General features: G+C 44.4%; 2 protein-coding genes across 12 annotated transcripts in view; one reads left to right on the top strand and one right to left on the bottom strand.

Annotated features, from left to right (window-relative positions):
• LOC141749327 (6-phosphofructo-2-kinase/fructose-2,6-bisphosphatase 4) overlaps positions 1–10,549 on the top strand; it is a 53,211-nt gene extending 42,662 nt beyond the window's left edge. For 4 of the 6 annotated variants that reach the window (XM_074602683.1, XM_074602685.1, XM_074602682.1 and 1 more), the window contains one exon: positions 7,662–10,549. In XM_074602683.1, the coding sequence (XP_074458784.1) occupies positions 7,662–7,721 (60 nt within the window). In that variant the 3' untranslated portion in view covers positions 7,722–10,549. Of the gene's footprint in view, positions 1–2,763; positions 3,091–7,661 lie in introns of those variants that run through there. The other 2 variants (XR_012589318.1, XM_074602686.1) reach the window with 2 other exon arrangements.
• Positions 10,550–12,006: 1,457 nt separating this feature from the next.
• PRKCD (protein kinase C delta) overlaps positions 12,007–22,310 on the bottom strand; it is a 66,182-nt gene continuing 55,878 nt past the window's right edge. For 4 of the 6 annotated variants that reach the window (XM_074602650.1, XM_074602652.1, XM_074602649.1 and 1 more), the window contains exons 9-18: positions 22,145–22,245; positions 21,911–22,007; positions 20,255–20,388; positions 19,418–19,591; positions 18,755–18,846; positions 17,152–17,214; positions 14,871–15,009; positions 14,225–14,413; positions 13,848–13,976; positions 12,007–12,552 (exon numbers count right to left, since the gene is read on the bottom strand). In XM_074602650.1, the coding sequence (XP_074458751.1) occupies positions 12,394–12,552; positions 13,848–13,976; positions 14,225–14,413; positions 14,871–15,009; positions 17,152–17,214; positions 18,755–18,846; positions 19,418–19,591; positions 20,255–20,388; positions 21,911–22,007; positions 22,145–22,245 (1,277 nt within the window). In that variant the 3' untranslated portion in view covers positions 12,007–12,393. The remainder of the gene's footprint in view (positions 12,553–13,847; positions 13,977–14,224; positions 14,414–14,870; positions 15,010–17,151; positions 17,215–18,754; positions 18,847–19,417; positions 19,592–20,254; positions 20,389–21,910; positions 22,008–22,144; positions 22,246–22,310) is intronic. The other 2 variants (XM_074602654.1, XM_074602653.1) reach the window with 1 other exon arrangement.

Here is a 22,310-nt window from a genome sequence, read left to right as displayed (position 1 = left end):
AACCGGGGAAAAGGAAATTGAGTGTATTTGTAAAATGTGAGGGGAGATAAGATGTCAGACCATGGCAGCTTCGTACTGTCCCTGTGCCAGGCACGCCGTTCTCTGTGCTCCTAAGCGTTGACGTGAGCTTGGGTTGATTCTGCTGCTGGCGCAAAGCTCTTCCTTTGCTGCATTGTGAAAGTTACATAAAATCTGTCATGATTAAAAATTTCTGGTTCCCTTGCAGATCCTCACGCTAACGCTGCTAGGTATGGCACTGATTCCTTGCTGAGGTTATGAGCCACGCCTACTGGTGAATTAAAAGTCCGTTTGATAACGTGAGGAAAAAAGGGCTGTTTGTGGTGGTTTTCAGAATAGTGATTATGATAAAAAGGAATATAGTGATAAATGTGCTCGTATGTGTGTATTCCAGGTGACACAAAATGCCTTGCTTATATGAGGGTACCCGTCTGTGGCAGTTGTGCAGGATTCATGCTGGAGGGGTCTGCAAAGAAGTTCTGTTTTAATGACTTGGGTATTGTGAGCTCTGAAATACTGACGTTGGGTCATTCACAGCCAAGACTTTTTCTATTAGATAGTTGTGTTGCGTATTTCCTCTCCCTTCCCCTTTCTCCTTTGTTGTTCTGTTTTACCACTTTTGTGCCTTAGTTTAGTTTGTTAGGTTTAGGAAATCCATTCCGTTTTCACAGAGGTGTTGGAGAAGCACGGTGAAAACAGATGAGGGTGTCTTAGAGCAGGTGTTAGGTTATCCGTGTTAAATAATGTAGATCACATGAACACCTTCAGTTTGGCTGTTGAAATATTGGTGCTGAATTTACAACTTGGTAAAGCGTCCAGGGAATTGCTGTTGGAAATGCCACTTCTCTAACTGAAGATGTTTATTTCGAGGGGGAAAGCTCTGCCTGAATCACCAAGTGACTCTTAACGTGTCTGGCCCTGATGTGGCCATGCTGACATTGGCCTTGGGTGGTTGTATTCCGGTGCGTGTAGAGGGTCATGCAGGTAGTTGTATTGCAGTGGGCACAGAGACACAAAGCTGTTTATTTAGAACAGAATTAAATTGAGTTAATGAATTTTTAAAAAGGAAAAAAGGAGCAGAGGCATTTTTATTTAAAAAAAACCCAAACAAACCAAACACTCTTCTCCCTCAGCCCCTAAAGAAAGCCAGACCAGTGAGGTATGGGTGATGACACGCTGTTCATTTAGTAGGGCCGAATGAAGGACTGCGTTGATCCCGTCTGCATTTGAATGCTGCTCGAAGCACGACGAAAATTTCAAAAGCTTTCATTTACATCACCTACAAAAATGTTAATTACTTCTGTAAAATTAAATTTTCAAATAGTCTATTGAAGGCAAAGCATTTAATTAAACACAGCATCACAGATAACAACATCGTTAAACAATGAAACGATTTTGATTAAGAATTGCCCAGTGTGCGGTTCTGTGCCCCCGCAAGTAATTTGCAGCCTGTGTTTCAGAGCAGCGCACTCACGCCGTTCTGGCTGCAGCTGAAAGCATCTATTTTCACATTGCAGAAACACGGGCAAAGCACTGGAGTATTTGTTTGTAGGATGTGTAAACTTCATTGTGTGACGATGATTTGTCTGAAGTGGATTGAAGCCTTGTGTTTGTCAGCGTTGTAGTGGCTGAAGTTCCTGACCTTTTCAAATGAAGGAGTCTGTAGTCTTTTTACTGAAAATAATTCAGGGGAGTTGCTACAGCTGTTGCTCGGGTCCCCTCTTCGGGCCAGAAAATAAGCACTGGGGTAAAACGTTGACTTTACACCTCTGTCCTAGCAAGTGACAGATGGGGAGAGTGCTCGTGGCAAGAAACCCAGATCTCCTTTTTGATTTTCTGGGGGGAAGGGGAGAGAGAAATATTACTGAAAACTGAGTTTGCTTACCACAGTGTAAACCAAGTAAGACTTGTGAAGCCCATCAGCACAAAGTTTGAAGAATTGGCAATGATTTGGCCTAAAGCGGTCCAAATCTTAGATCGAGATCTTGGAAGGCGCTTGGGAACAGTTTATCACAGTCTGCTTTCTTGGTAGAAGGGAGAATACAAACTGCACAGTCTTTGGGACTTGCAGTAGGTGGTACCATGGTGGTACCATGGCAGGCATGAGTCCTGAGCCATGGCTGCACTCAAAGCCGTGCTTCCTAGTGCCAGGGTTTGGCTGCGCCGATGCTTTGGCTTTCTTTGGTTTTGAATAACTTGCTGCATTGAATGTCATGGTTTTTCTACAGCCTCTGCAAAACGAAGTGAGATCTGGTTGGTGTGATCAGTCTTGAATGGTTAAGGCGTCCGCGAAGAGATTTTTCTGTTTGGTCAGGTGCAGTAGATTGCCTAGAAGACAAATAAATGTTAAAGTCTTCCCTTGGGAAAGAAGTATATGGCATAGTTCAACAAAGCACTCAGAGTCGCTTAATGGATAGACGTGTATGTGCTGAAGCACGTGTTTAAGTGGATTTCTGCTTGGGCCTGTAAAAGGCTTCCTCCTGAAAATGAAAGACTTGAGCTTTCGGTAATATTATCAGTGTGGGATCAGCGATTACTGTAAATATTTTTTTCCTGCTGTCTAGTTCTGGGACACAAACCAGCTCTGTCTGCTGCATTCTTGGGGTGTGGGGGGGTGTTAAAAAAAATAAAATCTCTGCTTTTAAATAAACGCAGCCGTTTACTTGTGAAGGAATCTGATTGGTATTTTTGTTGCTCTTACTGCTGCATGATAAATATTTCCTCTGTATTTTTATTATTATACAGAATGTAGACATTTCCAGACCTCCCGAGGACGCTCTTGTAACAGTCCCTGCTCATCAGTGAATCCTGTGTGCTGGTCAACTATCGAACTTGGGGTGCTGTTTTCATCCTACTACTTCAAAATGAATTGAAAAACTAATCATTCCAATCACTTTGAAATAAAAAAGCCCCACCCAAACCCAACAACTCAAAACCCAAACCAAATGTTTGTACAGCTCATAATTTGAAAAAAAAAAAATTACCAAATCACAATAAAACTGTACTGCACTGGTTAATTTATTGTGGATGAGTTATCAAACATTGATCGGCTGTCACTGGAATGCTGGTTTTGTAAATTGCTATTGTTTAAAGATCCTGCAGCCTTAAGTGTTATTGCAACAGCCAGCAATCATATAATGTTAGTTGCAGTGTGTTTATGAAAGCCATGAAACATGACATCCCGTGTGAGCTAAGAAAAAGTTGAAGTTTGTTTTCTAGGCACCAGTATTATCTATTTCAGTGCCCTTGGGAGTGATTGGACTGCTAAGTAGCATAAAATAACCATCCATAGTTACTGTAAAACCTTAATCCTGCTGATCCATAGCACTAGTGCTTTAGATGTGCTAATTAATGATGTGCTGTTTGAAGAGGGCAGCAAGTTTTCAGTTAGTTCCACAGCAATTATTCAAAGTACAGGAATGTGTATAAATGTTTTTAATATACGACTTCTCTTAACAGCTGTTCTGCATTAACTGGGCTTTAGGGTTTGCCTGCTGGCAGAAGTTATTTTAGGTTTCCTCTTTTCCTGCTTCTTGTACGGATGTGGGTGATGGAGCGTGTATAGCTCTGCTCCATATGTTTTGTACCCAGATTTTATCGAGGCTGCAGTAAGCAGTGTTGGCCATTGCAGATCATGGAAGCAGCGTTAGCCTGATGGTTTTGTAGCTGGGTTGTGGCTTGCCTTGAAAGGGATGGAAACGGGAGGGTTTTCCTCCCTCTAGTAGGCGTGGGATCTCAAACCAGCGGTGTACACATCCTAAACTGAATTGCAGCAAAACCTTTCTGAGGCTGAAGAAGATGCAGCTCGTCTGAGGTGTGGTGCCGTGCCTGGGCTCCTTTCTCTGTGATGTTACAGTGGGCGAGCGAGGCAGCGGGATCCATCTGTGCCATCGAAGCAGCTTTGTTTTAGGTGGCATCGAGTCTGGGAAAGGCAGAAAATCACCGAGTCCTACAACTCTTTTGTGTAAGCAAGAGTGGTGTGTTGTGGAAAGCTTTTACCTGCTAGGCTTCTCAGGTGGTATGTTTTCCAAAACAGGGATTTGGGGGGGGGGGGGGAGGGAAGTGTTACATATCTGCACTTCTAAAATTACATGGAAGTTTTCAGAGGTTTATAGCAATCGTGAACGTCTGCTATAACAAATAACCTGCTGGCCAGAGAGCCTCCCGCTGTACCACTGGGTATTTAGTTAATCCAGTGTCCCAGGATGGGCTGAGACTGGGGGAACATGGATTATTTTCCTCTCTCTGTTGTGACCATGACATGGGAGTGTTTTGTCACTTTTCCATGTTTAATTCCCCAGACTTTTGGCACGTGCTTTGCCATGAAAAATGCCACAGAGGAGATCTGAGCCTGCTGTACCCACTTGTGCATGTTAATTAGTGAGTCCAGTTGCTTTTACATGAGAATTGAGAGGTTGCAGGGACACTGGGCCGTAGTTGGGTAGAGACACCGTGCCCAGTGCTGTCACCTCCGTGGGCCACGACTCAGGAAACACTGGGCAAATTTAAACTAAACGCATTACATTTTTGATGGAGCCAAAACGTGCACAGGCGTCTGCTGTGGAAAAACTGAGTTTTGCTGCTTGGAAAAGAATGGCTTGGGCTGTCGGAGGATGCGGAGGGTGAAGATGGAAGGGGAGGGGACTTGTCCGGAGGCGGGTGCTGGGCTGGCCTGCTCCTGGAGGGGGGGAAGCGGCAGCGGCACCCAGGACCCTCCAGGGACGGAGGGACAGGGACGCCAGCTGCTGCCAGCCCCATTGCCTGGGGCTGCTTTGCTGAGCGTAAGGCTCATTGTGCCAATGTGCCCAACCGAGTGAAGAGGATATTTAAATACAGCTCTTCGCTCTCAGGGGTCTCCTGTTACGGCAGGATTGCTTAATCATTCTCTCCGGGTTATTTTCTCCGCAAAAGAAAAGCCTGATGCTGGGCGGGAGGCAGCAGTGACAGTTCGTGGTGCAGCTCGGCGAGAGAAAGCTGGCTGATGAGAGCGCTGGATTGTGTATATTGTGCTGTTTATTCCTCTCTTTAGGCCTGTGCTGGTTGTTCAGCTCTGCAGGGCCCTTATGAACTGCATCTGCTTCGGCTGTCTTCATGGCTCCTGTGCCCTTGGGGCCGCCTTCCTGCGAAACCTTCCCGTTCTGCTGTGAAGATCGCCTGTAGCTAATCAAAGTAAAACTAACGTGAAGATTGCCTGTGGCTAATCAAAGTAAAACTCAGATGGCAGTCTCTGTCCTGCTCAGAAGCCTGTAACGCTTTGTTTTGGGGGGAGGCTCAGTTCTATAGGAAAAAAACTGTACAAAGCAGGGGTTAGTACAATGAGGAGAGGAGGAACCTTGGTAGAAATAGTATTTTTAAAAGGCATGTGTTGGTTTTATTCCCGCTCCTCGTTTCCCGGGCTCCAGACCGTGTTCCCACTGGTGTGCGACAGTGGTAGTGCTGTTCCCAGGGCGGTGCCTTTGTCCAGGTGTGCTTATGGCACTGCTGAGCAGTTGCAGGGACACCTTTTGGTCCCAAAAATAAGGCTAAACCCTCGGTTGTCTTTCTAAGAAGCAGCACCGCTCTTGTTGCATGACTTATCGCTCTCCATGCCCGCAGCTAGTCTGGAAGCGGGGCCAGTCCCGGCTGCTGTAGTCTAATCTAACGTGATTCCTGTGAGTAGGGATCCATTTACCATTAATGAAGATATTAGTCCCTTCCGAAGCCTCAGTTCATCTGGTCTTGCACCCGGGTATTCTGTTTGTCTCATAACCCCTGGGGTGTTACTATGAGGGTTTGTCCCAGGTGGAGGTTTCTTTCTTCAGTGTGCGTTGCTTCTACAGCCTTTTCCCCTTCGCATTTACGCTGAAAGATTTCTTGCTTTCAACTTTGTTGATGGCGTATCGATATTCCCTCTTGGGGCCGTCTCAGTTGCTAAGATGCTGCTTTCATCTCGTACCTCTCGTTGACTTAATAAGCTGAATCTTCTGCCTTGTCTTCACCACCTTGTTTCCTTTTAGTTTCGTGTTCTAGCTCTCTAGTTCTTGCTGCTTGTGGACTCATTTCCAGTACCTCTGGATTCCTGCGTAATCGATGCTCCGTTTCACGCTCCATTTAATTTTCTTTGAATCAACAACAGATGCTCAGCTTAAAAGATTTTAGCCAATATTCTTGGAGTGCCTGTGGAGACATCTCCGCAGTCCCAAGGAATTTCTGGGTATGTTGTATCAGTTGCAATGAAAAATACAAATAAATGCAACACATGCCAGCATATTTTGGTTTTTTGTGTGTTTGGGTTTTTTTTTTCTCCTTGTAGTCGTGTAGAGTGTCACTTGTTTTGCCAAGTCCTCACGTTCTCTGGGCAGATGCCAAAGGTTTCTCGGCTTCCTTTGCTGCAGAAGAGATGCTACTTGTAGAAGCTTCTTCCTGAAATAGGGTTGTTGCTGTTCGTCCCTTCAGAGGGAGAAGTCAGCGTGGGGTGGGCAGCGTGCCGGGGGGTGCAGAGATTGCCAGGACTTGGACGACTCTGCCCAGCAGCATTCCCGTGTGTCTTCTCAGAAACCTTTGCTGTGCTGGGTGTCTTTGTGGTGGAAGACAGGGTGATCCCCCTGAGGGCTTGAAGGCTGCTGAGAAAGGAAAGGTCCGACATCAATGTAGGAGAATTGATAAGGGCAGAAGTGACATTGGCTCACTTCAACCCCCAAGTCAGATCTGGTGCCGCTTGTTTATCTCCCGTTTTCATAAGAAAATCCTCGAAACTGGGGCCGGGGAGGGGAATGACTTGCTTTTCAAGTTGATGGGACTGGTGGAGTTGTGCGTGTGCTGTCTGAGAGCATGTGCTGAGAGTCCCCTCGCTGTGTGGGGCTCTCCTGTTCCTTGAGTTGGACTGAAGAGACATGCTTTGGAAGTAAACTCTAATAAATGGTTATAAAACTGCTGAAACACTACCTGATGTCAGCGTGACGTCTGCCAGTGTGCCCGTGTATCCTGAAGCGCGTTTAAACTTTAAGTTACCAGCTCTTGAGCGAGTTATTCAGATTCCTTCCTGACTTAGCTGCTTACAGACAGGGTCGGAGTTGGCTTTAAAGCTGTTGGGGTTAAGGAGCCATTTCCTGGAGCGTGCTCGAAACAAGGAGAGATGGGCTTCCCTCCCTCCGGGTTTTATCGGTTCTTCTGTGGTTTATGACCTTCACTGGGTGGGTTTTTTTCTTATACTGTAGGCATAAAGACTAGAAGAGGTAGTGGCTTAGAAAAACGTGGTTAAAAGCGGTGGTTGAAGGAAAACAAGTCTTAGAAAACATAACATTGTGACCTGCGTATGGTGTACAGAGACTGATTGTCTTACCGGACCCGGTCTAATACATGTCTTAAAGATGCTGGTTCCCTGGCAGCAGAGAGCCTGTGTTTAGATATCTGAGGGACTCGGGCTCCGCAAAGTGCGTCGTGGCTGGGACGAGGTGTAAGCCTGCTCCTGCCTTCTGCTCACGGGCTGGGACCTTTCTGTGCCTTTTACAAAACATTTTGAAGAAATAAGCGTTAAAACTCGCTCATCTTTTTGCCGCGTGTAATAGCCGTGTGTTAGGCAAAACTACGGCTGACCACGAGACCCTTGCTTTAAAATCTTTTTTTTTTTTTTTTTTTTTTTTTTTTTGTCCTTAACTTTGCAGAATGTTGGTGTGGATCGGTCAAGAGAAGAAGCTTTGAGGACAGTACCTAACCACCTATAGCTCCCGTCCCCGGGGCAGCAGCCCGTCCTCCAGCGCAAGAGCTTACCAGTAGCAGCTCAGGGCCCGGAGAATGGAGAAGGTGTCGCTGAGCGAGTTGGAACCAACGCGCCTCCCCTTCACTTTTAAGACATTTCGAATGTGATTCGGCTTCTTTGGAGAAAACCTGTAGTTCTGGATAACCCCCAGTGCCGAAAGGTATCAAGTAAAAAGATTTCTGGGAAGCAGAGTTAAGAGTCGGTTTTAGATTTTTCGTATGTAAACTTGTGCAGTTTCAGTGGGTTTTATTGTTCATCTGTGGATACTGCAAGATGGTTAATTGCCCGTGTCAATTTTACTGTTGGATTTTAACTAGATTTTACTTTCTTTTTTAAGTGTTTTTCTAAGAGTTCCTCTCATTTTTACTGTGAATGATTGCCTAGAATTACATGGAGATTTTTTTGATGGCGTGTTTAACATAGGTGAAATTCTGCATTTTGAGCATTGGAGGCTTCATGTTGCAAAACTACTTAAATGGGAAAGCCTGGCAGCTCCGATAGCTTTTCTGTGTTTTAAATTAAGCTTTGGTTTGCCAACTATAACTTGAGTTTTTCTGAAATGGGGAGACTTTCCCCTTGAAAAATAAAGCTGGATTTGCTACCTGAAAGATTCTGCTGTTTTAGCAAGATTTTAACATTTTCCAGGAGCCAGCTGTATTTTGGAGGGCCGTGGAAAACACGGTCTAAAGTGGGGGACGTGAGTGTGAGTACAGGTAGCAGGAACGCATCGAGAGAGGAGGAGTGTCGTCCCTTCTGCTGGAGTTACAGGAGGGGATGAGCGGCTTTTCTGAGGCTGGAAGGGAGGGAAAAAGGATTCCGACTGTCAAGGGCTGGAGAAGCTGCTTGTCTTATTAGTGCTGTCATCTTTAAATTTTTTTTTTAGGCAACTTTTGGAATGAATTTCAACATAAAAGTCTATGTTTCTCTCTTATAGCCACATTTAATACGTACATCAGGAAACAGTACAGAAAGGTTAGGTGGAGTTTAACCCTTCTAACAGCTCATGCGAGAAAAACACCAGGTAAATTCTGAAATTATTTTTAAGGTGGGCACACCTGCCTTGTGTGTTTTTCATGTTGTTTTTAAGCACCTTCCGCTATCCCAGTTCTGTGATGCTCTTTTATACCTCGTGAAACTCCAGTGCTAAAAATGGAATTTTCTATGTCTGTCGAGGCCACGAGCTTTTAACTGTACTAAATGAACGTGTATTCTGTGTGTGTGTTACCAGACGCCTGAAGCGAGCTGCCAGCACCGCTGCTGGCTCTTAGTTCGGAAATGAGGAGAACTATTGTTCGGTAGTTGGACTGTGTTTTTTCTAAGGACTTCTTTCTGTTCCATTCATTGAGCTTTTACCGTGTATGTTTTGGGGTTTGTTTGTTTTGTTGTTTAGGGTTGGTTTTTTTCTTAATTCCTGTGTGAAATACCAGACCTGTGTAACATAGTTTTGCAGGCGAGGGCTAAATTGTCTTCTGTTTGTGCAGGGTTTATAAAATAACATGCTGCTGTTGTGATTTGTTTCAATAAGCTAATTTCAGCAATATATTCCGCTCTGGAAGTAAGCCATACCGTATCGCTGGTTCCGTTGCAGAGGAGGAATGCGTAGGGTACGGAGCGACCAGAAACACTTGCTTCAAGCGCTGCCATCTAAAGCTTTGTGTGTGCGATCCACGCGTGCCCTGACCCCCATTTCACGTCTTTATTAATTCAGCTGTGTCCGTAGCTGTTGTGTGAGGAGAGAGACCATGCAGCTGCTCAGAGAAGTTAATTTATTGATGCGTAGTTACCAAGGCCACCTGCGTGGCAAAAACGTAGAAGCGATTTCCCCTCCCGATGTGCTGCGTGTTCAGCGTGGGAAAGCCGGGCTGTGCTCCAGGCAGCTCTCGCTCCTCTGGACCTCCGCTGGCCGGCCGTGACCGGCAATTGTTAAACAGTTTTTAAATTGAGAAAGTCAAGAGTTTATCCATGGTTACAGAGGGCAAATCCCAGGAGACCGTGTTAGGAAAGCGGGGTTTTACTGGCAGACTGCGGTATTTCTTCAGCTGGGACCTGGCTGAAGAAACGTGGTGGAAGGAGAGGTTTCCTCTGGCGAGAGCTGAGCCCGAGGACTCCTTCCCTTGGCTGGCGGCACGGCTGGAGCTGTCTCCCCTCTCTCCCTTCCTTTGTTTTACCTCTCCCAACTTTCAGAGGTGCTGTAAAATTCCTTGAGGCTAAATGTTTTATGTATAGTAGGTATTTTTATAGCCTGCTTTTGAATATACTGTGATGAGTGTTTTACTAAGTTGGGTGTTCCGTAAAAAAGAATTGTAAACAAGTGTAAATAAACTGTTATGCTGATACTTGAAGAGGGGGAAAAAAAAAAACCCATGAAGTTGTGTGTTCTGCTTTAGGAAGGTACTAAATCACTGACTGCATCCACTGCATCCCACTCTTCCTAGCGGGCGAGAGCAAGTGCAGGTAACGAATGTAGATTTGAAGCGAGTGGTGGGTTCTCCCTGGGGTGTCGCCACCTCTCCGGAAAGGCGCTGCCGAGAATTGCAGATTACGGTCACTGTCTAAAAGCTGCGCTCGTCCCTCACCCCTGACCGAACCGTCACCGACAGCGTCCTGACCTTGTGTATTTGTACCCGTGTTTATTTGACTGCCTTCGGACTGTTAATGCACTCGCTAGCTCAGATGCAGTCTCTCAAATGGGATTAAACTGTCTTTTCTTACATCGTTGGCCTTTGTCGTAATCTTTCAGGCAAATGTAACCGTTTGACCTTTGATCCAAGTAATAAAGATCAAATGCTAGGACGTGGGCTGATGCGTGTTTCTTTCCGTGCCCATTGGCAGTAGCTGAAGTGCCAGGTCAGCGGGTTTCCACAGCTTTCAGAAGCATAGGAATTGTCGCTTGATTAGGAGAGCTTAGACATAGGCCTAAGAATTAATTTATTTACTCCCATCAATTGCTTTGCTCTGACAAATAGTTAAAGTAACAAACTCGGTAACTGAGGAAGAAGTTGGAAGAAGGTATCAAATAAATACAAGTCAAGATTTGCAAGCAACAGAGGAGGAAGGTAAGACTTTATTGATTTTACCTGGTCATTGGTGTTTTAAGATCTGATTTGCTCCGAAAGCTACACTCTTCTTATAGTGTCTTCCAAATGCTGCTGCTTTTTTGAGAAAGCTGAAAACCAACAGCACGATGCTGCTTTCTGAAGGATAAGGACAAAATTAATTACTACTTTGTGGTTTAGGATTGTGTGTTCAAATGTTCACGTCTTGTTGCTCACTGGATGCTCTTGGGCGGTAACCACGTCTGTCTCCTCCGCCAGGTGGAAGGAGCGTTTTCCGTGTATTTAGCTCTACCGTGTATTTCTGTTTGTGTGGGAGGTAATTCCGTCTGTTTGTTCTAGAACTTTTAGGCTGTGTTTTGGACAAAATTCTTTAATACCCCCATCTCCCTGTAGCGCAAGGATGGCCCAGACCATGGTGCTTGAGCAAACCCATCTGTTTGCCGTTGGCCAGGTGGCCCTCGGGCACAGTAGTTCAGCGAGGAGGTCCCTGAGCCGTATGGCCCGCTGTTACTGCAGAGCAAAGCAGGTAAGTGCAGTGAGCAAACCTTCCCGCGAGCAACAATTACTACTTCTTATAATTTATTACAACTTCTTGCCCTCCACCTACCCAGAGCTGCTGGCAACCACAAGCTTTTCTGCTTGGGTACAAGCATCCAGCACTTTCTGATGAGAAATGGCAAAGCAGAAGTGATTTAGTAGGTTACTTGAAGGAAAAAAAAAAACGCCAACTTGCAGAGTAGCGTGTGTCCCTCCTCTCGGGGGGGTCGTGTAAGGGCCTGCGCCGGTATCCAGGCAAACCCGCTCTGTTTGGAAATGCCAACTGTGTTCTGAGTGGTCCAGCCGCGATCCGCTGTGCGCTTCGATGACATCCAAGTCAGTGGATGTCTTCTATTGAATTCTAACAATTACTTGAATTCTAACAATACGCTAGAGCTGGTTTTAGAAGGAGAACAAAGGCAGCACTGTATTTTTTTTGAGTCTTTATGGAGGGGTGGGTGATACCTTTCTCCTGCTCTTGCAGCAGGATTAAGTGTGAAACTACCCAGAAGCTACAGGGTGCTCCCGGGAGGTCGGTAGCATTTGTATAACTGTTGGACAAACTGATCGGGGCTTAAAAACTAGTATTTTTTACTGTAGTTTAAAGACAACTGGAGTTTATATATTCTAGAAAAAAAAGTATCACAAAGACACGAATGAAAGTTTAATGTAACTTTCTTTTAATTGAAGACAAATAAAAGAACCAAGGGCTCAAACACGTTTTTTAAAAAGACATCTTCTGTTTCCCAATGTCTTCTCTCGAGCAAAATATACAGCATATACATATATAACTACATTCAAGTACCAAACAGAATTTACATTTTCCCAAATAGAGAAAATAATGCACATGATTCACATACCTTAAACCCAACCATGCATAAAAGAACACTGCCAATAAATCAGCAGTTGGACATAATTAATCACACTACCGTGTATTATTCTGAAGTATCGACAACACCGTTGGAACACGTAACACTTAGCACTTGGGAGTTTTCGGTTTATAACATTTAACCCTGCTTTAAAGTCCGTTTCTGTTTAGGAGACTTACTTTTCTAAGATCTGTTCAAATTTAGGGTTAATAAAAGAAAATCCATCAAATGCAGACTGATCCATGGACTCGATCAGGTTTTTGTCGCTGTAAGACAATTTTGGCTTCTCGCTCAGAAATTCTCTGTCAAAGTTGTTGTAGTCGCTTGCTGATTTCTGCGTTAAACAGAGAGAAGACGGTTTGAGACAAGCTTTGTCACTTCTTCCAGAATAAATGGCTTAAACACGAAAGGTTAGAAAGTTACTTCTTGAGCTCTCTCCCTCCTCCCCTTTAAAGAAAAATCTCCTTTTTGTGTATTTTATCAACAGTATAAGATTATAATTGGGCAGTTGCTTATTGTTAGTAGAAAACAAATAGCACCAGATCACGTTGGAGAAGAACCAGCTGTATTTGCGATAACGTTTCCTGGAATTATCCAAAGATTCTCTATTGACAAAAGCAACGCAGCACTTAAATATTAAGCCCAGCATTTCTAGCCATTAACCAAAACTTTCAAATTCCTGAAAGCGTTTTGCGGTCGGTACTTGTTCAGAGGAAAAAGCGATGCCTTGTTGCAGCTGCTTTGTGTGTGGATAAAATATTTGTGCATGTTTTGTAAAAATTGACGTTACTGAAGGCCATGTCTTACATTCTGAACCTCCAGAGGTTACCGTCTGTAGGATCCCTGTGTTTCCAGAGTTCCCACTTCTATGGGAACATGCAACGTGAAGTTTTCTGGTTTCGCCCAGGAGAGCTCTCCTCCCTCGAGTGTGTAAGTACACGTTAAAGAGACTTGAGATCATTTTACCTGTACCGGTAACAGGGTGGAGGGAAACTGGTTTGGATTTTTAACCAAGTGAGATGAAATAGCAGCATCCCACGGTGATACAGACTGAGAGTAACGCAGTCTGTTCTTGAGGGGTTTTTTCAGGTAACGTGAGGCCGAGCAGTACAGAGAATGCATCTTTTTGCCCACTTGCAGACTGACGGCTGAGTTTGGAACACTCTTAGTTAATGCTCGTCGAGGATGCCTGTGGGCAGTGACCGCCTGAGTTAGCCCCAAGTTATGGGTCCTTTTCCCACATGGACTTCCAGAAGACAAGAAGGCAAGAAGCTATCAACATTTCCAACATTGGGGCATATAAAACATTGTATTTTTCCAACGTTCTAAAGACTTAAGAAGAATGGCTATCAGAACTATTAGTTGATTTTAATGAAGATTGTAGTAGTAAAGAGGCTCCCTGAGAGAGGGCAGGAAGACAGTCTTAATAAGATGATTTCAGGGTAGTCGGAGGCATATAGTTCACCTTCTTATACCTGAACCATCCAAGAACAATGGGGTTTGAGATACGTAACTCTCTCATTTATAAAACGTGAGGAGAAACTTGCAGTGGGATAGTTCGAGAAATGACACCTCACCCCCAGGTTGCCATTTGCAGCGCTGCTGCAGGACAAAGAACCACCCACGTACCACTTTGGGCCTGAAAGGAGGGTCCACCTCCCTCTTCTCTAGCGCCGCCCAGTTGATGGTTTTGAAGAAAGGGTGGTCTCTGATACTCCCAGTGACCCCAAGTCGTCTTGTTGGATCCCTTTCAAATAGCTGCAAGAGAAGAGAACCCGGTAAAGCCTTACGTCTGCTCAAAAGGTAGGTGGCACTGGAAGAACGATGGATATACTGCTAAAAGAACAAAAGTTGCTAACGGTAAACAGAGCATTAGCAATTAAGCTGGCCTGAACTTTCTATCTGTAAAAGGAATTTGCTTGCTGATAACCGGCTCCTTTTAAAAGCCTAGATTTGTCCCTCCCTGGACAAATACGGTACCGCGACTCATTGAATAGCAGTCCTACCTTTTCTAAGATATCTTTTGATTCCTTGGTGATCCAGCGTGGGTAGTGAGGGGTGTCTACTCGGATTGACTCAAACAATTCATCTTCGTCATCCCCATGGAAAGGGGATTGCCCGATAAGCATCTCGTACAGCAGGACCCCAAATGACCACCAGTCCACCGAGAACGTGTACCTCAAACCTAGCAGGATCTTGTTCCACAGAAGCGCAGAGGAAGAAATACAAGTAATTAGTAAAAGGCAGCAATATATACCAAAAAAACAGGAGAGGGATTTTAAGAGAGAATCTTTAATAACTGGGATATTTAAGGGGGGGGTGTGACAAATTGTTGACACTGATGCACATCTGTAGTTTTATCCTTGGCTGCTGTGCGTGGAAACGTGCACAGGTCATGGAGGGGTCTTTGCTCTCATTCAGAAATTTTCTCCATTAACTTCTGAATAACCATGGTTTTTTAAACTTGCAGCCTTCTCTACCTTCTATAGAGAACTCAGATTTAATGCTTTTTTTCTGTGCTAATTAGACTTTTAGCTATTACTATTTACATTTCTGAACTGTTAGCCTACAAAGGGAGATTTAATCACAGTGGCTGCTCTAACACCAGTGTATTAAACCCGTCCCTGCGGCACGCGGCAGTGAGATACTGACCTCGGGAGCGATGTAGTCTGGGGTCCCGCAGAAAGTGCTCGCCTTGTTCTCGCCAACAACGTTTTCTTTGCACATTCCAAAATCAGCTATTTTGATGTGGCCTTCTTTATCAAGCATCACATTGTCCAGTTTTAGGTCCCTGCAAAAAGTGTTAAAAAAAAAAAAAAAAGTTAGGTTCTAAATCCAAGGGAGTCATTTTTGTGTTCAGATGGATGCAGCTTCTTCCCTGATAAACGCCTACCCTACACCATACAAAGAGGCTTTTCAAGAAAATTATCATCCATCAACACAATACATACAAAACAGTACTCTTGTCCTTGAAGGCGGTAGGGAGAAGGGAAGAATTCTCACTTGTCAGAGTAAATAAGAGGCTGAGGTGTATTTCTAGTGCGTGACCTTACAGTCCTCAATGTTTGCTTGCAGATCCACAAGCAGAGCCGGTGCTTCTGTTGCTCCCGGAAGGAGGCGCCAGTTAATGCCCCACCAGCTGACACGGCGGTGCCGCACCAACTCCATCGCTCAAAAGAAGGTTTGTTGGCAGGAGCGTGAACGTTTGAAGCGTGCCCAGCTTTTAATACTACCTGTGGCTTGTTCCTGGTTACAGCACGAGAAGGTTCATGTGTTGTGGGCACGGTCTGTGACGTCTCCTATTCACGTCTATTTTCACAATAACGCTATTCAATCAAGTAAAAGCTTTTTAACAGCAGTTTCCAAAAGCTACATTCCCTCCCTTTGGCCGGGATGCATTTTTTTGTCCATCTGGCTGCAAAAGCACATACCGAGGAGGGCAGGCTGAAGAGAAACTGAACAGCCCTTCTGCTTACCAAGAAAGACTTGACTAGAGCAGCTAATTTTAGGTGAGAACAGGGCAGTCTCTTCTCCTTGGTGCCTTAAGTTCCCAGTATCAGCTACTTGCACTGCTCAGACCGTGAGCTGCAGCTCAAACCAAAAGTCCCTGAATCTAATGCAACGCACCATAAATCCTTCCCTGTTTGGACATCAGCTGCTGTTCACCCGAGTAAATCGAATATATTTGAGATGGGGGAAAACTCCTGGTAACTTTGGGCACTGCACTTCCCTACCTACAGCAAGTTCTAAAATCTGTAAGGATGTGCGCTTACGTGCAAGGCCTACCTAAAACTGCTCCAAGTCAGGGTCTGGGATTATACTGGTAAGCGTCCTGGGGTAGAGCGGGGAGGAAAAGAAAGTACCTTTGGTTTTGCTGGTGTCCTGTTAGAAAATGGTATTGCTTCTCTAAAAATATTTCACACTATGAAATCTCCCTCCAGGAACATTCGAATTTAACGTAGGGAAATTTAACAGTGAGCCTAAACTTGTCTAGAAAATCTGGGATGGAAGGATTTTGTGCTGATGACAACGGAGCCTGGAGTTCGGTCCTTTCCTGTACAAAAACCTGCGGGCGGCAGTGGGAATACAGTTGGGTGCATGAACCTTCCTGGGTTATGGCTGTCTTCTCCGAGAGGCAGACGGGCTCGTAACAATCACCTTTCTTCCCCAGGGAGGATCCCTGTAATGTTTATTCTCTTAAGAAACACTTTTTTACTAGTCTCTCACAAGCAAATTGCCTTGAAGGATGGATGCTCCAGCAGAGGTTTCCTGTGTCTATAGAGACGGACAACAGCAGATGTTTGGGGGCGTGTTTACCTACGGCCTTGCGTAACTGGCTCTCAAGAACAACAGCCGTTGTTCTCTGCACCCGTGTGTGACAGAGGTAAGAGCAACCTGAGCAAGCAGTTACCAACTGGTGCTTTGAAGCTGGGGGTGGGGTGAAAAGGCTGGAGAAAGGAAATTGAGGCAGAAACTACATTAAAATAAACTTCTGATCGCTTGTAGCCTGGGTATTTAGCAGCTGATCGGGATCTGGCCCCTGATGTTTCAACCTGGTGAGGCAGAGGCATCAATATCCTGGTTTCCATGGGAGGGAAAACCAGACAGCTTTCACCTCGGTGGTTTTCACAAGGCCAGGAGAATTGATAGCCTCAAGGACCCTCTCCCTTGCCTCCAAAATAAACAGAGTCATGATTTGAAGGAGTGTTTAAAAATAACTGAAACAAACCCGCTTTTGTGTAACACAAATAACATTCCATCATTCTAGTTGCCAAGGAAGAAAACCACACAGATATAGATTCATCTCCGGCATGTTAATGCCCTTGGAAAAGCTGTCTGACAGTTTTTACTCGCTACATCAATCCGCAATTCAAAGATGCATGAAGTGCTAAGACAATTCACAGGTCCCGCGCTGGAGGTAGCTGGTACTCACCTATAAATAATGCCTTTGCTGTGAAGAAACTGTAGCCCACATAAAATTTCAGCTCCATAAAACCTGAAAAGACCAAAACGTCTTTTAATCTGTCTTGCTCAGTGAAAACAGAGTCAATGCAACTGGCCGGAAGAGCTGCCGTATGTGTCGCTTCATGGAGTGAGAAGTACCGTACACTTCTTTAAATACTAATATACCTGTATTTCTATAGCTGGATGCTGTAAAGTGCAAGTTAATCCCTTCCCCACACATGTAGTATCTAATGCCAAACAGTAGAGGGGACACGACAGCAACTTGCCTTAATGCTTCAATCCACTTCTATTTGGGAACAATGTCCCTTTTCTACTCTTTAATAGCCTTTGTACCTTTTTAGTGATACACACATCACACATGGCTTTTGAAAGACAGGCTCTGGGAGCTCCGTACTGGCAGGATTGCTTTCGGAGGGACTGGGCGCTAACGGCAGAGTCAGAGCTCACCTAGCTCCCCCCGCACCTGCCCAGCCGCATCTCTTCAGGGGCATTCTCCTCCAAAAAGGAGGCGATAATCCAGAGCACATGAAGGAAGATGCTAAAAGAATGCTTTCCCCCACCCCCAAAATGTGTTAAAAGCTTTTTTCTTTTTTTTTTAATTGAACAGATACAAAATTATTTCCACTTCTGCACAGCAGAACGAACGTGGACCCAAGACTTCAGGAATAGGTACAGAGGCTGCCAAATACACAGACTTTTGCAGGAATGGAGGTAAGCTGGAGGGGCTTTGCCAGTTTGTTGCTGGGGAGAGTGGGAAGGGAGCTGGCCCTGACCTATAAAACTGGCTGCTGCCAGCCATGATTTACGCCAGACCCCTTGATCTGATCCCATCCAGTCAGTGTCCCGTGGTACTGCGCGCAGCGACACACGGGATTTTCCAGCCTGGTCATACAATCGCACCGCTGCTGACGGGCGGCTCCACTACCCTGCGCTCTTACTTCTGAGGTCTTGCGCGCTCCCCTTCAATGGTACAATTAAAACCCTCCTGCTTTGGGGTGAGAGAGGTAGAAACTGACCTAAAACTAAAAAATGATGATAGGTAAAGTGACAACGATATTTTTGCATCTTTTACGCCTTCAGCTGCAGTGATCTTTAAGCCGTAGGTAACTGACACAATTGCACGTGCTAAACAAAGTGCTTACCCATTGTGTTAGTATCTTGTGGAACGCGCAGGTTTTCCTGCTGTACTGTCATGTCAATTTAGCAATACTAGTAAATAATACAAGCATTGGGTTTTTTTCCCCATGCTGTTTTCCAATTTTTCCATCAAAATACTGCCCTAAGAGACACCGAAGCTGTACCTTTTGCTTTTCGTTGCTGGCTTGTGTTGCAGTTTACTTTTAGCATCTCTAGGTACAACCATCCCATGAAGTAAAACATCACACACGTAAATTAAGAAACTCCAGCTCCACGCATCATTAAGTGAGCTTCTTCACTGGATTAAACAGTGCCTAGAAATACCTCTTCACTCCTCAGCCACTGAAACTTGGGTGAGCGGCTGCAGGTAAGTGGTGCAGAACTAGAGACTAAAATGATTCACGGAGATGGGGCCTGATGGGGTGCGGACTTACGTTGCTCTGTAGAGATCGAAACGCCCCTTGTCTTGTATGTGGAACATCAGGTCTCCCCCATTCAGGAACTCCATAACGAAGAACAGATGATCCTGTTTGCAAGTGACCAGAGAATGGAAAAATTACTGTGCTATTGCAGCCGTGTATGATGTGGCGATGCAGCTGCTGGGGACCAAGCAGCCACTTTTCCTCCTCTCCTGAATATTCCTGTTTCATGCACCCTTAAGAGTGTGAGGGTCCTACAGATTTGAGTAGTCTGGTCTTGTATTGCAAAGCTAAATCGCTGATTTTGTATTCTATGGAGTTCTAGGCTTCATAAAAATATATATTTAAACAGACTTACTGACTTCTACCTCTGTCAGTCTTTTTTTTTTTTTCCCCCCTCACTGAGGGTAAAGTTAAGATCAAGGACTTAAATTAAACTGCCTCTTATCTTGTTCCAGATTGCATAGATGTTTTCCTGATCTCATTCTGTTCTCATCAATGTATGTGGGGGTCATACTCCTATTTACTTTCCACACGGCCTGTGAACTACTGCACAGAGCACAAGAAAAGGAAATTTAATCCTTGCATCACTAAGTTACTTTGACTTGACTGCCAGTAACAGCATCCATTAAGAGGCCAAATTTGTTGTGTTGCTGTTGCCATTGGGCTTTTTCCTACCTTTGTCTGAAACGTGCAGTAAAGATGTGTGAGAAAGGGATTTTCCCATGCAAGCGCGAGAACCCGCTTTTCCACCATGGTACATTCCACGTCATCATCAATTAGCACCACGTCTTTTTTCAGAGCTTTGATAGCAAAGAATTCATTCTTCCCTTTCAGCTCAGCAAGCAGAACCTACAAAAAATAAGAGATGACAGCACGTGGAGGAAAGACTGTTGCTGATGGTATCAGTAAGGGAAAGTCAGAGGTGTTTATAGCAGGTGCAATGACAATTAGAAAGGATTTAAATGGAAAAGACGGGTGAGATTTGGGCAGGCGAAGTTGCTGGGCACAGAGATGAGGAGATGGGGCTCAAGGACCAGGTAACACCGGCACAGCAGCTTCCAGGACCGTTTTTCTGTCGATGTCTTGTGAGTGTATGAAAAGAAGACGTGGAAAGGCTCTTCCTTCGTTAGAGCTGTATTTTCACAGACACGAGGGGACAGACAGCGTGGGTAGAAGTGACGCTGCTCTCCCACACCCGCCCGGCCATTGCGCTGGAGCATTATCAGGCTGTTGCTATACAGAGCATAAAATATCCTTTTGCACTGCGGTGCATAAAGGGCAATTCCTCTGCCTTGATCCTAAATAACAGAAAAAACATTGTGCATTATGAACACTTTTGAGTTTAGACAAGGCTCCGGTGATGAATTTGTCGTGTCTTTGACAAAGATGGCTGTATTCAATTCTGTAAAAGATTATCTACCCAAGACCTTTCTGGTTAACGGAACATAGCCCATCACATGGCAGGGATCAAAGCAAAGCAGTCACCTCAAGCTCCGTAAGTTTGTTACGTACCTTTCCAAAACTTCCTTTCCCTAGTACTTTATGGAAGACAAAGCTGTCTATGTTGAATTTTCTCCTGCTTGCAATTCGTGACGCTGTCTTGGCTGTGCTTCCCTCCCAGAGTTTATCGTACTCGCTGCTATCTGCTAATGGAAAGAGGGAGTTTAAAGTTCAATAGATGCAGAAATACTGCGTGACTCAGATCGCCCACTAAGAATTAAGGACTGCCATGCTATTTCAGTGCATCTGCTGCTGGAATACTGGTGAATCTAAACATAAGGGTCAAATCCTGAAGTTTATAACAAAGTTTAAATTACGTGAGCACGCTTGGAAGTGTTGGATTTGAATTGAATCTGTGATTGTTTCTAATGCTGGGCTTAAGCAATACTTAAGACAGGCATTATAAAAATCAAAGGCGCTAACTTTCCCCTAATTTCCCAAGAATCAGAGCAGAATTTGTAGAAAAACATACTTTGCAAGGGCTGCCTGTCGACAAATTATTTTTCTTCTTTTAAAAGAACAGGCTAGTTCCTCAGCCTATGCAGAGGGTCTGTAAAAAGATCTTCTTTATGCTCAAATGCTGGCTAAACAGCACGATCATGCAGGTTAATCCTGGTTATATCTAAAATTAATAACCGTACTTTTTTTTTTTTGACCTCCACTGCATGGATCTGCTGGGTCACTATCGAGACACTGACGATAACCGTGAGATGATGCTGCATGCGCCCCACAAGCTGCCCCGCATCTGCAGCAACCCAGGGAGGAATCACAGCAGCTGCACCCTGAATTACTATTGAACTATTGAACCAAACCACCTTTGCAAGAGTTTTTCTTTTTTTTTTTTTTTTTTTTTCCCCCTCTGTTCTGGCAAACCAGAACAAGTATGATAAAGTAAATCAACATAATTTTCTTACTCGGCATTTCAAGAGAATTAGTCCAACACGTGGATGAATATACAAAATCCTGTACCACCCATTATCTCTTACTGAGCCTGGTGATTCCCCTCTGGTAAAATGTTCCTTCTACTGTTGCATTTAGTTTTGCATAAATCATCATAGGTTAGCAGTTACGAAAATAAGGCTTATACAATGCTAGAACTCTTCAGCAATTGTAAAAAACAAAACAAAACAACTAAACTTTACTCTGAAGCTGTACAGATAGGATTCCGGGTACTACTTAGAACTATTTCAGCCATTTAATTTCAAGTAGTGTGTTGGCTATTCGCACCCTAAAATAGAGAGCACTTGTCATTGGTTCCAAATTGGTTGGTGAACAAATCAAGATAATTAGCAATGTGCCTGACATTTCAGTTGCAGGAGGGAGGGAAGCGTGTTGTACGCGCGTGGCTGGTTAGGGAAGCATCCTCCAGCTCCGTCACGGGGAACTGGGCGGCAGTGAGCAAATCAAGCATTTTGCAGCAAGGTGGGTGTGCTCAGGGACTCGAACCTGCAGGCATTTGTCAAAAGTTATCTAAGCATTTTGCGTGGCTGGGAGAAGGTAAAAAGAAATACATGCCTTTTTTTTTAACAGTGCTTATTAAAAAAACAAACAACAAACCAACAAAAGAAATTGTCTAACATAAGGCAAGAATGAATAACTACTTAAATTGTTAAGTTTGTGTAGTCCGGTAGGTAAATGGCTAAATTAAAACATTGTAGTTTTTCTCACCTGTCGTATCTCCCCCTGGACCTCTAGGTTTCTTATCAAAATCTTGATAAATACCAACACTTTCTACAGATCCAGAATCGGACCTTCGTGTAGATTTCTGTGGAGGAAGGGAACATTTGAAATTACACGTGCATTATTACTTTAGAAATACTTATAACTATAGCTGTTAAATGTAACATGACGGGAGGCCAAACTTTTTTTTATTATTAACTCCAGTACGTATCTTTAGCATACCTGGCTAACTTGATTTAAAGCTTCAGCTAGCAACTTCTGGTTTATTCCACATAAGTTTGCCACCTTCTTCTGGCATTTGTGATGTACATTCATCCCACATTCTAAAAGAAATGTAAGGATGGTTATAAAAGCATCAGAAAAATACTGTCTGACATTACACCAAGAA

This window comes from Larus michahellis, chromosome 10 (genome assembly GCF_964199755.1).
Source record: "Larus michahellis chromosome 10, bLarMic1.1, whole genome shotgun sequence".
In the NCBI taxonomy this organism is placed as follows: domain Eukaryota; kingdom Metazoa; phylum Chordata; class Aves; order Charadriiformes; family Laridae; genus Larus; species Larus michahellis.
This window is presented reverse-complemented; position numbering and strand designations above follow the sequence as displayed.